The sequence below is a fragment of the Rhodnius prolixus genome, unplaced genomic scaffold, assembly GCF_049639745.1.
Source record: "Rhodnius prolixus isolate KJV_2025 unplaced genomic scaffold, Rpr scaffold_5, whole genome shotgun sequence".
Taxonomy (NCBI): Eukaryota; Metazoa; Arthropoda; class Insecta; order Hemiptera; family Reduviidae; genus Rhodnius; species Rhodnius prolixus.
The window spans coordinates 30,808,406-30,821,954 of NW_027411624.1; the positions used below are offsets into that span (position 1 = coordinate 30,808,406).

Consider the following 13,549-nt stretch of genomic DNA (forward strand, 5'->3'; position numbering starts at 1 on the left):
CTTTGGTATCTATCGTAAACAAACGTGTGATTGGCCTTTTTGGATGAACGTAGATTACTGAAGAAGTTAAACAAAGTATGGTTCAAAATTTGGAAACCAAACCTGCGAAGAAGAAGGAATTGAAAAGATTATAGGGTAAAAATCTAGACTTTGAAGGAAAAGACAAGCCATTTCGTTACCCAAAAAACCAAGACGTTCTTTGAGTTATTTCGAGATCTACGACGTGACAGAATACTGCAGCGATTCTCTAAGAAGCCACGTAAATGCTCTTAAAGTGGTAAATGATGCTGTAGAAAGAGGAATAGTTTTGATAAAAAAGTTTAACGAATCGGTTAGAGACGAACAACAAAAACAATTCTTGTTGAGGGTAGTCGAGTATCACAGAAAAGACGTCACTAACCGAACAAAAGAAGAGATTACATCATATAAAACTGATTAATATACAAGTACCTTACATGTTCATAATGCCTGCTAAACCTTGTATTTAGAGTTATTATAATTTTAAGTTTGTGATTTATAGTTTTTCCAATAAATGTCATAAATATTGAGAATTTCGTATTTTTCCTAAATCTATAAAAGTGGTCAAAGTGTGCAACCTCTAAATATGATCAAATCTTCTCGAAATTTGGTATGCATAACTTTTGAATTACTGAGACTCGGAAGGCGAGCAAAGTCTGCCAAAATTTTATATTAATTTTTTTCCCCCTACAAAATGAAACACCCTATTGGCCATTCGTGAAGAATCGAATATGGATCGATCGAGAATCTAAACGAATATTTAGTTATGAAACGCTACTTACACTACTTTGTAATTCGTAATCAATTATGCAATTTAATTTTTTTGAAGGTTTACGTATTTTAGAACATTTAGCACAATGTAGTTGTTTGAGTCAAGGTAAAGGCGAGGAATTAGAATGTGCATCGTACTTAAAATTATGATGTATTGAAACTTTGTGATCAATAAGTTAATAAGTATAAACTAGTGTGCTTTGGATTAAAATTTAGGACACGTCACTGGTCTTGGAAACAATCCATGGACCACTTCTGTTGGTTTTTGTTTTAGGTCCTAAAAATAGTAAAAAACTTACAAACATATCATTTATTTTTATTTAAATACAAATCAATTGTGTACCTATTTCTTTAAAATTTCTTTCATTTTACTTTACAATATATATATAATTTTTGTAGTTTTATTTACAAGATCTATGCATATATAATTTATGTATTTATAAAAATACAAATTTAGCCACAAAAGAAAAAAAGGACAAATTGAAAAACTAAATACAAAAATAAATCGAACAACTTAGTAAATAACTCTATTAACACATTATTTACATTTAAGATAAATAAACTGATCTTTTTAAAGTTTTTTTTTAAAAAAAATTTTATACAGGCCACACAAAAACTTAAAACCTAAAACTAAAATAAAAAATTTAAGGAACAAATAGCATAATTAAATTTGGCTTTATTTCATTAATAAAAATATCTCACTTAGAACTTATTTATTTAATTTAATTAATAATAAATTGGTGATTTGATTTTTTTAATTATTATTAGCAAAGCTTTTCATTATGGCAGTGACTATAGTTTTCTTTATGTGAGCGCATTGATCTGTAATTATAATATTTAAGTAGCAATTTAGAAGTTTAAATTTTTGGACGCGCTTTAAATCAATAACACATTTGTAGATCTAATATTTATAAAATATTATTTTTAATCACCGACTTTTATTTGCAAAATAATAAAGCTTTTTCTTTTATTTTACCGTAAGTGCACTCGTTAAGTCAAATTGAACAATATGTGAAAGCCGAATTTTTAAATAATTTTTCACAGCTTAACTTCCTTCACAAGATCAATATGTAAATTGCTAAAGGCACATCACAATTATTAATTTGATATCGCAGTTAATAATTATTGAAATTACTTAAATAAAAATAAAAATGTTATTTACAAAAAATACTGTTAGTGCGCGCGTCCACAAAGACCAGTTTCAACGGCACCTAATTGTCCCAAATATGGATAACCAGATTTAGCTTCACTTGGTGAATGTGACGCTGTTGGCGAGTGATAGACTTGGCCAGTTCCGGCCGCCGAGGATGTGAACAATCTGGAACAAAGAAAGAAAAACAAATCTTATCAAGATTGGAGTCAGAGAAAAATATAGCAAAAGGTTTTATGAATGCAGATTTATTGCATTTTCTACCAAATTTAGCTTATGGATTTTGCGCCATTTTGTTCGGTGAAGTGTTGCCAACAAAAAGACAGCGTGGTAGCTAAGAGTTTAATGTTATTAAAAATGGAACGCTGCACGAAAGAACAACGTGGATGTGGACAGACAATAACAGTTAATAGTGCTCACTATCGCGACATGATAATCCAATGTGTGGCTATTAAATAACGAGACTGATGCTGCAAAAGAAGAACTATGCATTCGCCGAATCCTAACGACCCACAGCTGTGCAGCGTAAAGCCTTCTCTTTCGATTGCAGCGCCTCACGTGTTTGTAGAGAAATCTGTCTGACCGGAACCGTCGTTAGTGTAAGAGGTGTTAGTTTCGTTTTGCCGAAAACACATGTAGTAGAGCAACGAATTGTCATGAAATTTCACATGAAACTGGGTAAAACCGCTACTGAAAATTATCTTTTATTAAAAGAAGTTTATGGCGATGAATGTTTATCACGTGCGCGAGTTTTTGAGTGGTTCTAGCGTTTCCCCAAGTTGGCCGAGAAGGCGTCAGAGATGATGACCGCCCAGGTCGCCCTTCCACGTCCAAAACGGATGAAAATATCGATTATAATTAATCAACATTAGTACTGTGAGGTGCTTGCTTAACTTCGTGTAAGAGTAAGGAAAAAAACGACCCGATTTGTGGAAGAACAAGTCATGGGTTCTCCATCAAGACAACGCGACGGCTCCCACTGTGTCTGTCAAGACTTTTCTAGCCAAGTACAACATCCCAGTTTTAGGCCTCATCCGCCTTATTCGCCTGACCTGGCCCCATGTGACTTTTGTCTGTTCCCTAAAGTAAAATCTAAAAGGAACACAATTTCAGTCCTTTGAAGCTGTGAAAGAAAAAGTGGCACGCGCAATGCAGGAGCTCGCAGAAAAAGACTTCCACCTACACGTGCAGTACCGTTTCCTCCACTTCCTGACAGAACCTACAGAGGCTATCATCTGCCAGGCCCATGCGATACATGTGTTTTCTGAGCCTGCAGTGTGGCCAGTTGCCTATCTTTTAGCACCACGGCATTGACGAATTAATTCTGCAGTCAGCCTCGACGAATACCCTCTGATGAACTCCTTCGCCTGTCTCTGCCTAGTGGTGGCAAGCCACCACTCCTGAAACCTACTCTGCACCCATAAGTTAATGGTCGTAGACTTAACACACTTCGGAACCCCAAAACAGGGCTCCGGGCCAATAAATCTGCCGCTTCGTTTCCCTTATGTCCTGAATGACCAGGTGCCCAAACCAGAAATACCTTATTTTGGTCACTAATTTCCTTCAGGGCACCCAGACAGTCCCAAACCAGCTTTGAATTGACCTGGTAGGAACTAATAGCTCGTAGAACTAAAATTACGACCTTAGAATTAATAATTCCTCGCCCGCTAATCTCGGTAGCACAGAACCTAATTGCAGCTAGCTCAGCCTGGAAAAGTGTAGCTAGTTTTCCTAGGCTAACCGAAAAGCTACATTTCGGCTTCGCCCCGTACACTCCCGCTCACACACCCTCCTCCGTCTTGGAGCCATCCGTGTACCACATCGAATCTCCCACAACTAGGGGTCCACGTCTCCAAGCCTTCCGGTTTCCAATACTGACTTTGAAAGGCTTGTCACAATAACCCCAAACTGTATACTTTATAATTCATTAAAAAATTAACAATTTTAATTTATAAACCTGTGTTTTCTATCAAAATTATAACAAAGCATGAATTTTGGTACATCCTTAACATTTAGTTTACTTTTTCAAGCAGCCAGAAGTTTGTTGCTAGCCATCAAACGCTCAGGTATCTTCTGCTTTTTATTTTTGGAGAAAAATATTTTGTCCAGGTGAATAATATTAATTAGAAGATTAATAGAGATTTTATTCAATAAAGAAAACAAAAATTATAGGATCTCAGAAAAAAAGATTTGTATCTTTTATTAGGGCAGTATAACTTTCTGGTAAAGCATTAAAGAATTGTAATAACATAAAAGAACAGTCTTGTATCTTTAAAGTAATATAATTTAAAGAAATGAGAAGTATAATATATAGTGCATCAGGATGAAGAAGTTGGAAGTCCGAAGACAACTGTCTGTATATATATAGCAAAGCGAGAGAGGTAGGTGTAAGTGAGAGGGAAAATGACTATAGTCAATTTGGTTAAGACGAGCCGTCGGACTGGTCACCTTCAAAGCTTCATATTATCTTTTTATATTTCCGGGCACCTTTAATTTATATCCTTTCAACTCCAGCTAATAATACCACAGCGCGAACATAGAAGTGGGAATTCCTCAGGATCATCCCCCATTTATTTTTTTTTTACACTTAATCCTCAACAGTCTATAATTTGATGATTCTTGCCCAATTGATATGATTCATTTTCTTAATTTTATAATTAATATATTTTTTTTAAAAAACAAAAGTAATCTTTAACAGTGAATATAGAATAGAATAGAAACGGGACGGGACCTTGTGCCACGTGGCACCGCAGCCACAAGAGTCTTATAGTGCCTTTCCCTTTGGATCTAGTAGACGAAACCTCCCCTAAGAAAGTTGAGGAATTCCCGAACTAGTTCTTTTTCCGCTACTATCTCCTTTAGTCTCAAAGATTGCAATGCAATCGAACAGCAGGTCTCAATCTGCACAACGGTTCCGAGCTAATAGGCCCCTACCTTGTACAGATGCTTCTTGAATCTACCATGCCCTGCGAATAGGACTGTAATCAGAGTAATCTGATTTCTACCCAAGCACAGAGTCTCTCTTTGGCTCTTTGCCTACACAGCCAAGGCATCATAGTCTTGCTGTGTTTAACCCCCAGGACACATCACCCAATTCTTTTCATGTTCTCTCCAGATCCAGTCTCTAAGAGCCGCACAAACTGCACCCTTGGTGATCTTCAGGACTACTGCGAGTATAGATCTGCAAAAGATTTCATTTGTAGGAATAGAATAAGATGTTTCTCTTCATCATTTTGAAGACCAAAAACATATCTTAGACAATTTTAATAGAGGAGAAAAGTGGCCCAAAACAAATTACTCCGCCAAACAAAATGTCTGTAAAAAACTCAAAGTTGTGTGAATATGGCCAGCATTATATCGAATACCTTCCCTGATTTTCAAGGATGATCTTCAATTGTCACTCCTATTAAACTTAGGATTAGAAATGACCATAAGAGCCACCCAGTATTCAGTTCAATGGTAACACATAACAGGCTGAGTCGGCAATCAGGCTTACTTGATTCTAACCAGGACGTACTCTAGCAGCATCTGGAGGAATGCTTGAAACAATTGAAAAAATAAAGAGAAAGTTTTGGGCGTTACAAACAACTGAATCCATAACAAAATGTTTCCTATTAGAAACGGGTGCGCCCAATAATAAACTAATTACCGCATTTCAAAGTTCCAGAGCTACTAAACGGACATTAGAGGCGCTAATAATCTCAGCTGTCGATGCGCCCATAAAGAAGAGACTTCTGTAGAGCCGGCCAAGAGATGTAGCAAGCTTTACTCATCTCTGCCAAGAATTACTTCAGTTCATCTCTTTAGGATTGGTACAGCCAATTCGCCCAAATATTGTAGCAAGTAAGATATGAAGACAGTACCCATCTACAGATATTCCGCACTTACTATCTGAGGACATTTTTATTAAGTTGCCACGGTAGCAGAATATTAAGGGGCGAGTCCCGCAAAGCTGTGATGTATTGTTGGTTTAGTAGGTTCAATTCCCCGTTCTAGGGCCTTGGATTTTATTTAATGGTTAGTAAAAGGATTTTCCTATAGGATGAAAAAGTAACTGCCAGTTTGAGTCATTATAAACTTTATTCTGCCGAGCTTTCGACCTAGGGGACTAGGTCATCTTCAGGGCTGTGGAACATATCTACAGCGAGGTAACATTAATAATATTAAAATGAATTTGTACAAAGTAAAGTAATTTACCTACAAAATTATTTACGTAATTGACAATGTAATATTTTACATCATTTAGAGGTTGGTGTATCTTCTGCCTTGTTCATGGATTGAGTGTGATCGGTATTTTTATGTATTTGGTTGTAAGGAAGTCAGTGTTGCCAATTGTCAAGTATTTTGTAATAAGTTGGCGTATATGTCGCTTAAATTGTTCTTGTCAGTTCTGAAATTTAGAATGTTTTCTGTCTTTGATATGTATATCATTTCTAGCACTTTCCCTTTTTTGTGTGTTCCCTTTTGGTTTTCTGATTTAAGTATCTTTGTTTTTGGGAAATCGAAAGTGTGATGATTTTCTGTTCTATGCAAGGATTGCTAATGTAATTTGACTGAAACTGGCAGTTATTTTTTTCATCCTATTGAAACAATGAATCACTCACCAAAAATAATGAACAGTAATAGGGATTTACATTAAAGTGTGTTTGTTAGTCGATTCAGTTCACGACATCTGATCCGGAGTCGGACGCAAGAAACTATGGTTGTAAATAACTTCAGAGCAAATGTTTTCAGACAAGATTTTTTTTAAATTTGGGTATACTCACATTTAAAACAAAAACAAAATGATTCACTTGGTTTAGCCTAGGTTATTTTACTCTTTTTTGTTCCACCAGGGCGGCTAGCTTGGTATGATTACAAGTCACGGGCTGAACTCTGTGTAAAAGCCTGCAATCAAGTGGCTACGTGTGTACGGCCCCCCTTCAACACCAAACAGTGTGCACCGCCTGCCCATTTCCACGATCTGTACATCCCTACTTCTGTCTAATCTATCATCTCCCACTCTTGTGATTGTAACAGACACCCTGTCCGTCACTGCTAGAGACATCCTGCGTCTTCGTCACCTTACCAGTACGCATAAGCAGGTTAAATTGGATTATCAAAACCAATAAGTAATGTTTCGTATTCTTCTAGTTTTGAAATTAACAGAAAAAAATGCAAGTAAATATTCAAAACCCTTAAAGTAATCAATTAGCTTGCATAATTGATTAAAGGTACTAATAAAATCCAGAGGGTAAATCAATATTGATTAGTCAAGAGAGTAAACTGAAAACTGCCCAGATCATTCTTCAAAGTTGTAATTAATTCAGAAAAAAATTAAAAAATTCAACATTTCACCTTCGAAATGCATATTTTATAAAAATTCTTACGGAGTTACAGCTTTTACACGATGCAAGATCGATTAAAACACTGCGTCAATGCTTTCACAATTCACCAAGAACAAAGAAAAAAATGGACTATGGAATCTCATAGTTCAAAGTGAACTATCAGATTCTTCATTAATAAACATCCTAAGTCTTCGAATCTCGTCATTAGTTGATTTAACAACAAGAAATCGTTTCAAAAATGTCCGCTGCACTGTGCTGCTACCATAGAACAGTTTATATCAGTTTGTTTCTCGGATGCAGTTTTGAAATTCAGTCGAAGTTTTGATGAACTTAAAGTACAGATTTCTTTATTTTCAAATTTTTTTCAACTAGAAACGTTTTCAAATGAATTTTGTCAGCGATAATAAACGTAATTTCGCTTAACAAATTTTGGAATACTCATGCTGATCGATTATAATCGATCCGCTAGGACTCGACAAAATTTCAACCCGTAATTCTCTCTCTCTCCCTTCCTCTATTACTATTTCTCTCACATACACACACCAGCCAACCCCTCTAATATTGATAGTTTATCTAATATATGCACCCTTTAAAATACATGACTCATGCTGACCGACCAATCATTCATGTTATAGCCGGCATTCCTCTAATCATGCTTTTTCTCTGACCCTATAGTACGATTTATACTTCTAGGATCTATCATTCCATGTAAGAACATAAACCCTTTCAGTTCACAAGTAAAGGGCCACAGTAATTCGTTATATTTGCACTTAATGAATCATAAGTTGAGATTAAATTAATAATTCCTGTATCCAGGATGAGGACTTTAAGAAGTATCACTTGATGGCTGTATAGAAGTAAAGTAATCGCCTATTTTTTTTTTTCAGGCGGGGCTTAACGTTCTAACTACCAAATAGGTGTCCTAGACGGTAGCAGAGAGACATACTTTACTATAGATAATTTTTTCTAACAAATAAAAAGTAGTCGACGCGGGATTCGAACTAGTGACCTACCGCATATAAAGCCACATTCTTGACCACTAGACCACAACACCCACCCCTGATGGCTGTGTAGTATGCGGTCATTAAAAAAAAGGTACGTGTGTCAAAGCTAAAAAAACTGTTTAAGCTACTACTTACAAACGACTAACTTGGAACCTCCACACGAGACTCAAACGAATTGACCTCAATCTGAGGTATAAAATGTTGAAAAGACTACTCGACAAACGTTCAAAACTGACTCTGACAAACAAACGAACACTATATACCGCTCTACCTGCCCCAATATGGACGTACGGAATACAGCTCTTTGGAAGCGCTAAAAAATCGAACATCAACCGACTTCAGACCTCACAATCAAAAATTCTAAGAACAATAATTATCGCTCCCTTCTACGTCTCCAATCATACTTATACACTCTGATCTAAATATTCCTCTCGTCTCTGAAATAGCCCAATCTCTATACACAAAACTCCACTCAAATCTACACAGTCATTACAACCCTCTGATCCACAACATGTCTACTACAACACTTCCTTCAAATCCACAGCGCAGACTGAAGCGGCGGTGGCCACACGATCATCTCAACATTTAACGCCGTCCTTCCTAGGATGGTTGATGTGTAGGCTTGCCAATCTGGCGGTCCACGGCTGGATGGTCGTCGTTCACTCCACTCAGCACATGCATGTGCGCGTGTATGCACGTGCACGTGTGTTTGCACCATTCCTATCTCTCATCACTTTTGCTTATTGTACTAGATACAGTTGCAAAATAAATAAACAAATTAAAAAAAAAAAAGCTACTACTTGGTATTAAAAGTTTTGAAAACCAATTGCCTTGAGTCAAAATCAAGGATACGCCACTGCTTTAGACAGATTGTCCCTTTTTTTGGTAATTCAGATAATTTATTTTTCTATTCTATGATGGTAAATTTTCTATTTCCTCTTTGTTAAAAAAAAACGTTAACAATAATTGACATCCGATTAGAGTTAAAGCCATACATCTTCGGCAGGAACTAAACTATAGGTCAAGGCAAAAATAAAAAAAGAACCTTTTAAAGGATATAGAAGGCATACTTCTACTGAATGGAATAAAAAAGTCTAGTAAAGCCTAATTGGTAAAGACAAGTAGCCAGATATTGTCCGTGTACGCGTGCGCGTTAGTGTATATATATACTACCGAGTGTGTAATTGTTCTGCTGCCAGAAATCAATTTGTCGCGGCCTCCTCTATAGCCCGGGAAAAAAGGTTTTCTACACCCGCCTTAACTTCTTTTTCATTCTTCCTCTTTTTTTACTTTGTCTCTTCCTAAATACGTAGGCCCACAGTCAACGGCCACCTCTCCAATCAACTCTTTAATTTGCCTATTTCGTTACGGAACCAACTAGCCGTGACTAAGGGTTGACCGCTTTAATCATCCAATATTTTTTCCTGTTCCTTAACTCATCGTCCATCTTAAACGTCACAAAATAATTTAAGTCTGATTACTTGTTTTCTAAAATAAATATTGATAAATTTCTCCATTGGAGGGTTATAAATTATATTAATTTTATTTTGGTTTGTTTTTAACAGAACTTCTTCTAAATAGCTGAGACAGATCCTTTACATTTTCTGTTGTTATCTCATCTCCGGGCCTCTTAAAAAATTATTATTTATTCAATATACAGGGTGAACCAGTAAGTATTGTACACAGGTCTACTGTGTGTAGTACATCTAAAGTGGAGTTAAAAGACGTATTGGCCAACTTCATATTTTCCACTGTTCTTGAGTGACGTCACTTTAAATTTTTTTCTAAAATCATTACTTTTTCCAATAAAAATGTTATTACTCAGAAAGTTTTAGTCCGAATTCGATTCTGATGACACGGTTAGAAAGACAGATAAATTTTCTAAAAATTGATAACATTTCGAAGCAAGTTATTCTCCAAACAGCCTCAATCTTTCTCCGAATGCTAGAAAAATAAAAGTAATCGAAATTTTTAAGAAAACTCATTAAGCCCTTATGTGATCATTATCAGACCTAGGTGCTGGCACTTTTTATAAAAGTTTCCTTGTTTAATAGGCTTTCAAATGGGTGTATCATTTTCCAGGATTCCTTTTATGAGAAATTACGTTTGTTTTGCAAGAAACGGGCACTCAACGGTGGTAATTATCAAGTAGTTTAATTCATTGAAAACTCTTTTAGATGGACCAGTAGTCAATTTTTAAAGTAGATTGTCTTAAAATAAAGAAGTCAAAGGTTACAAATTGCACTTAAAAAAAAAAGAAGTAGTGCTGCACGAGACCGAGACGAGGCGAGACTTTATGCAGTCTCGATCTCGGTCGCTCAAGTCTCGGTCTTGGTCTCGGACTCGTAGATATATCTCGTTTTTTTGAATTTTTGGTTAAGTATTAAAAATGGTTTGCTATTAATAATCTTTTCAAAAAATGTTATTATTTTCTAATAATTATTTTAATTTATAAGAATATTGTTATTGATATAAAGAAAAAAAAAGTGTGTAAAAGAAGACAACTACTTACACTTCAATGCATCATCTGTTACTATTACTGTTATATATCTTTATATAATTGCAAAAAGACGTTAAAAACGCGCCAAATGAAAGCCGAACGGTTAGAGGCGAGACCCGCAAAGCTAATATGTATTGTGGTACTGGGATCGATTCCCGGTCATAGGCCTTGGATTTTATTTAATGGTTAATAAAAGAAATTTACAGTAAAGTATGATTGCTAGTCGCCTACGTCAGCGACACCTAATTGGTAGTTGGACGTAAAGCCCCGCCTGAAAAAATAGGCGATTACTTTACTTTGCTTACTTTATTTATGTAATTCGAAGTCAAATAGATGTAGTAATATTGAACATATATAATAAAATCGTATCTTTTAATAATTACCTAGTTCAATACCCGTAATGATTATTTATTAATAAAGAACGCAATTTTATAATTTTGTAGCTAAAAATTAATATTTGAAAAACCGAGACGAGACCGAGATTTCTCGACGAGATATATATAATGTCTCGATCTCGGTCTCGGTCTCGGTTGCTCAAGTCTCGTCTCGGTCTCAAGACCGAGATTTGTCTCGTTTCTCGTGCAGCACTAAAAAAAAATAAAGGTTTATTCACCTTCTTTTCTTTTTCAACAGTGTAGTTGTGAAATTGTAATTTGGAGTAAGTACATATGAAATTTTGTTTATAAAAATAGTACTTGTTTAAAATATTTCCTAACATTTTATCAAATATTTCAGAGAGATCAGAATATTTTTTTTTTTTGCCGATATACCGTTTGAAAGCCCATTAAACAAGGAAACTTTTATAAAAAAGTGCCAGCACCTAGGTCTGATAATGATCACGTTAGGGCCTAATGAGTTTTCTTAAAAATTTCGATTACTTTTATTTTTCCAGCATTCGGAGGAAGATTGAGGCTGTTTGGAGAATAACTTATGCTTCAAAATGGTGTCAATTTTTAGAAAATTTATCTGTCTTTCTAACCGTGTCATCAGAATTGAATTCGGACTAAAACTTTCTGAGTAATAACATTTTTATTGGAAAAAAGTAATGATTTTAGAAAAAAAAAATTAAAGTGACGTCACTCAAGAACAGTGGAAAATATGAAGTTGACCAATACGTCTTTGGAGTCCACTTCAGATGTACTGCTCACAGTCGGCCTATGGACAATACTTACTGGTTCACCCTGTATACTTGTGAAATACATTCGTAGCATGGGGATGAACTTTTGTTTTTTCCATTTAGTAAAAACAATTTTCTTTTGGACCCACCAGAATTGAAAACGTACATTTCCTTGGATAACCCGCTATCCACAAGTTGACATGTTGGCATTACCTAATCTTTCATCTGTAGTATACGATAAAGCAATAAAGAAAAAAAAAATGGTCACTTGCCCATATGTATCAGCCCAGGGCTCATGTTTTGGTTGATTAGACGTAGGTGCTCTGTGCCATGCTTGCGCACATTGCGGTTGATATGTATCATATCCTGTGGTAGTACTTCCTGGGGCAGTCGCTGTACCGCTGGCGTAGTAGGAGGTTTGCTGTCCCATCCAGCCTGTTTGACCTGTAAAACACAGAAAACCAGAACAATTAAGTCTTAAAGGATTTAACTCAAAGCTAGACTATGCATGGCTATAGTTGGAAAATAAAAAGAAAAACATTTTATCTCAGATAAATTTAAATTACATTTATTTATTTATTTTCATTTTCATGCGAACGTCTGACCCGCGCAAGCTTTTTCACTGACCCACAATTGATAATTTATATTCTATCTGTATTTTTTTTCAATCACGCAATGACACAAAAGCAATTTAAATGCTATAAATAACCTTTAGTTTGATCATTACTAGGGAACGGATTCGTATGTATTTACATATTTTTTTCTAGGCAATTTACAGACGTTTTTCAACTAGAAGTATTCATACTGACACTTTTTAAGCCGTTTGAGTCTACTTTTATTTCACATATTTCCACATATTTGGATGTTATCGCATATTTATACATATTTGATTAAAATAAATAAATATTTCTACATATTTAATCAAAATATGTACATATTTTTTCATATTTTTCATTTTGGGCATATCTTCATAATTGGGAGGCGGTTGACAGGAACTGTGAACAACAGACTGTAGGGCTGTGAATCACAGTGGGCACAATGGTTATTGTAATTTACACAGAATGCTGCTAAACAGTGACGGGCACTTGTTAGTTCTTTGAAGTTGTCTGACGTTGTCTGTTCTTTCATCTCGTTCGTTGAAGTGTCCAATTCATTTCGTTCGGTCTCTTAGTGTATTCTTTTTTGGGTGAAATGCCACGAACATCGACCTCAAACAAACAACTGGTTGCTAAATATCTTCGCGAGTTTCCAGCAGAACTTTTTCGAAGTGATGGAGACATTTTGTACTGGACAGCTTGTGACAAGCGCGTTTCTTGCTCTCAACGTTCCCAAGTCACCCAACATATTGCCACCGGATCGCACATAGAGAATAAAAACAGATAGAAAGAGAGGACGTTCTATCAAGCCTTCCTTAATCTCCTCGGTTAAAAAAGTGTTCTTAAAAGCACCAAGTCGCATTAAAATGCTAAAAGATCTCTATCCAGACTTGTGCCTTCCACCAGAACCAATATTGACAAGATGGGGTACTTGGCTGGAAGCAGCTCAGTATTACTATGAAAACTACAATAAAATCAAGAATGTCCTTTCACATCTCGAAGACGAAGCAGTAGCGATAAATACAGCCGAGTCTTTATTCGAGAACGACCTTGCATTCATTTCTGA

The 13,549-nt window shown here is 35.7% G+C and overlaps 1 protein-coding gene across 6 annotated transcripts in view; it reads right to left on the bottom strand.

Annotated features, from left to right (window-relative positions):
- Positions 1 to 1,119: 1,119 nt before the first annotated feature.
- Positions 1,120 to 13,549, bottom strand: part of gsb (paired box protein gooseberry) — a 101,523-nt gene continuing 89,093 nt past the window's right edge. For 4 of the 6 annotated variants that reach the window (XM_074136761.1, XM_074136762.1, XM_074136760.1 and 1 more), the window contains exons 6-7: positions 12,160 to 12,331; positions 1,121 to 2,107 (exon numbers count right to left, since the gene is read on the bottom strand). In XM_074136761.1, the coding sequence (XP_073992862.1) occupies positions 1,963 to 2,107; positions 12,160 to 12,331 (317 nt within the window). In that variant the 3' untranslated portion in view covers positions 1,121 to 1,962. Of the gene's footprint in view, positions 2,108 to 12,159; positions 12,332 to 13,549 lie in introns of all 6 variants that reach the window. The other 2 variants (XM_074136759.1, XM_074136757.1) reach the window with 1 other exon arrangement.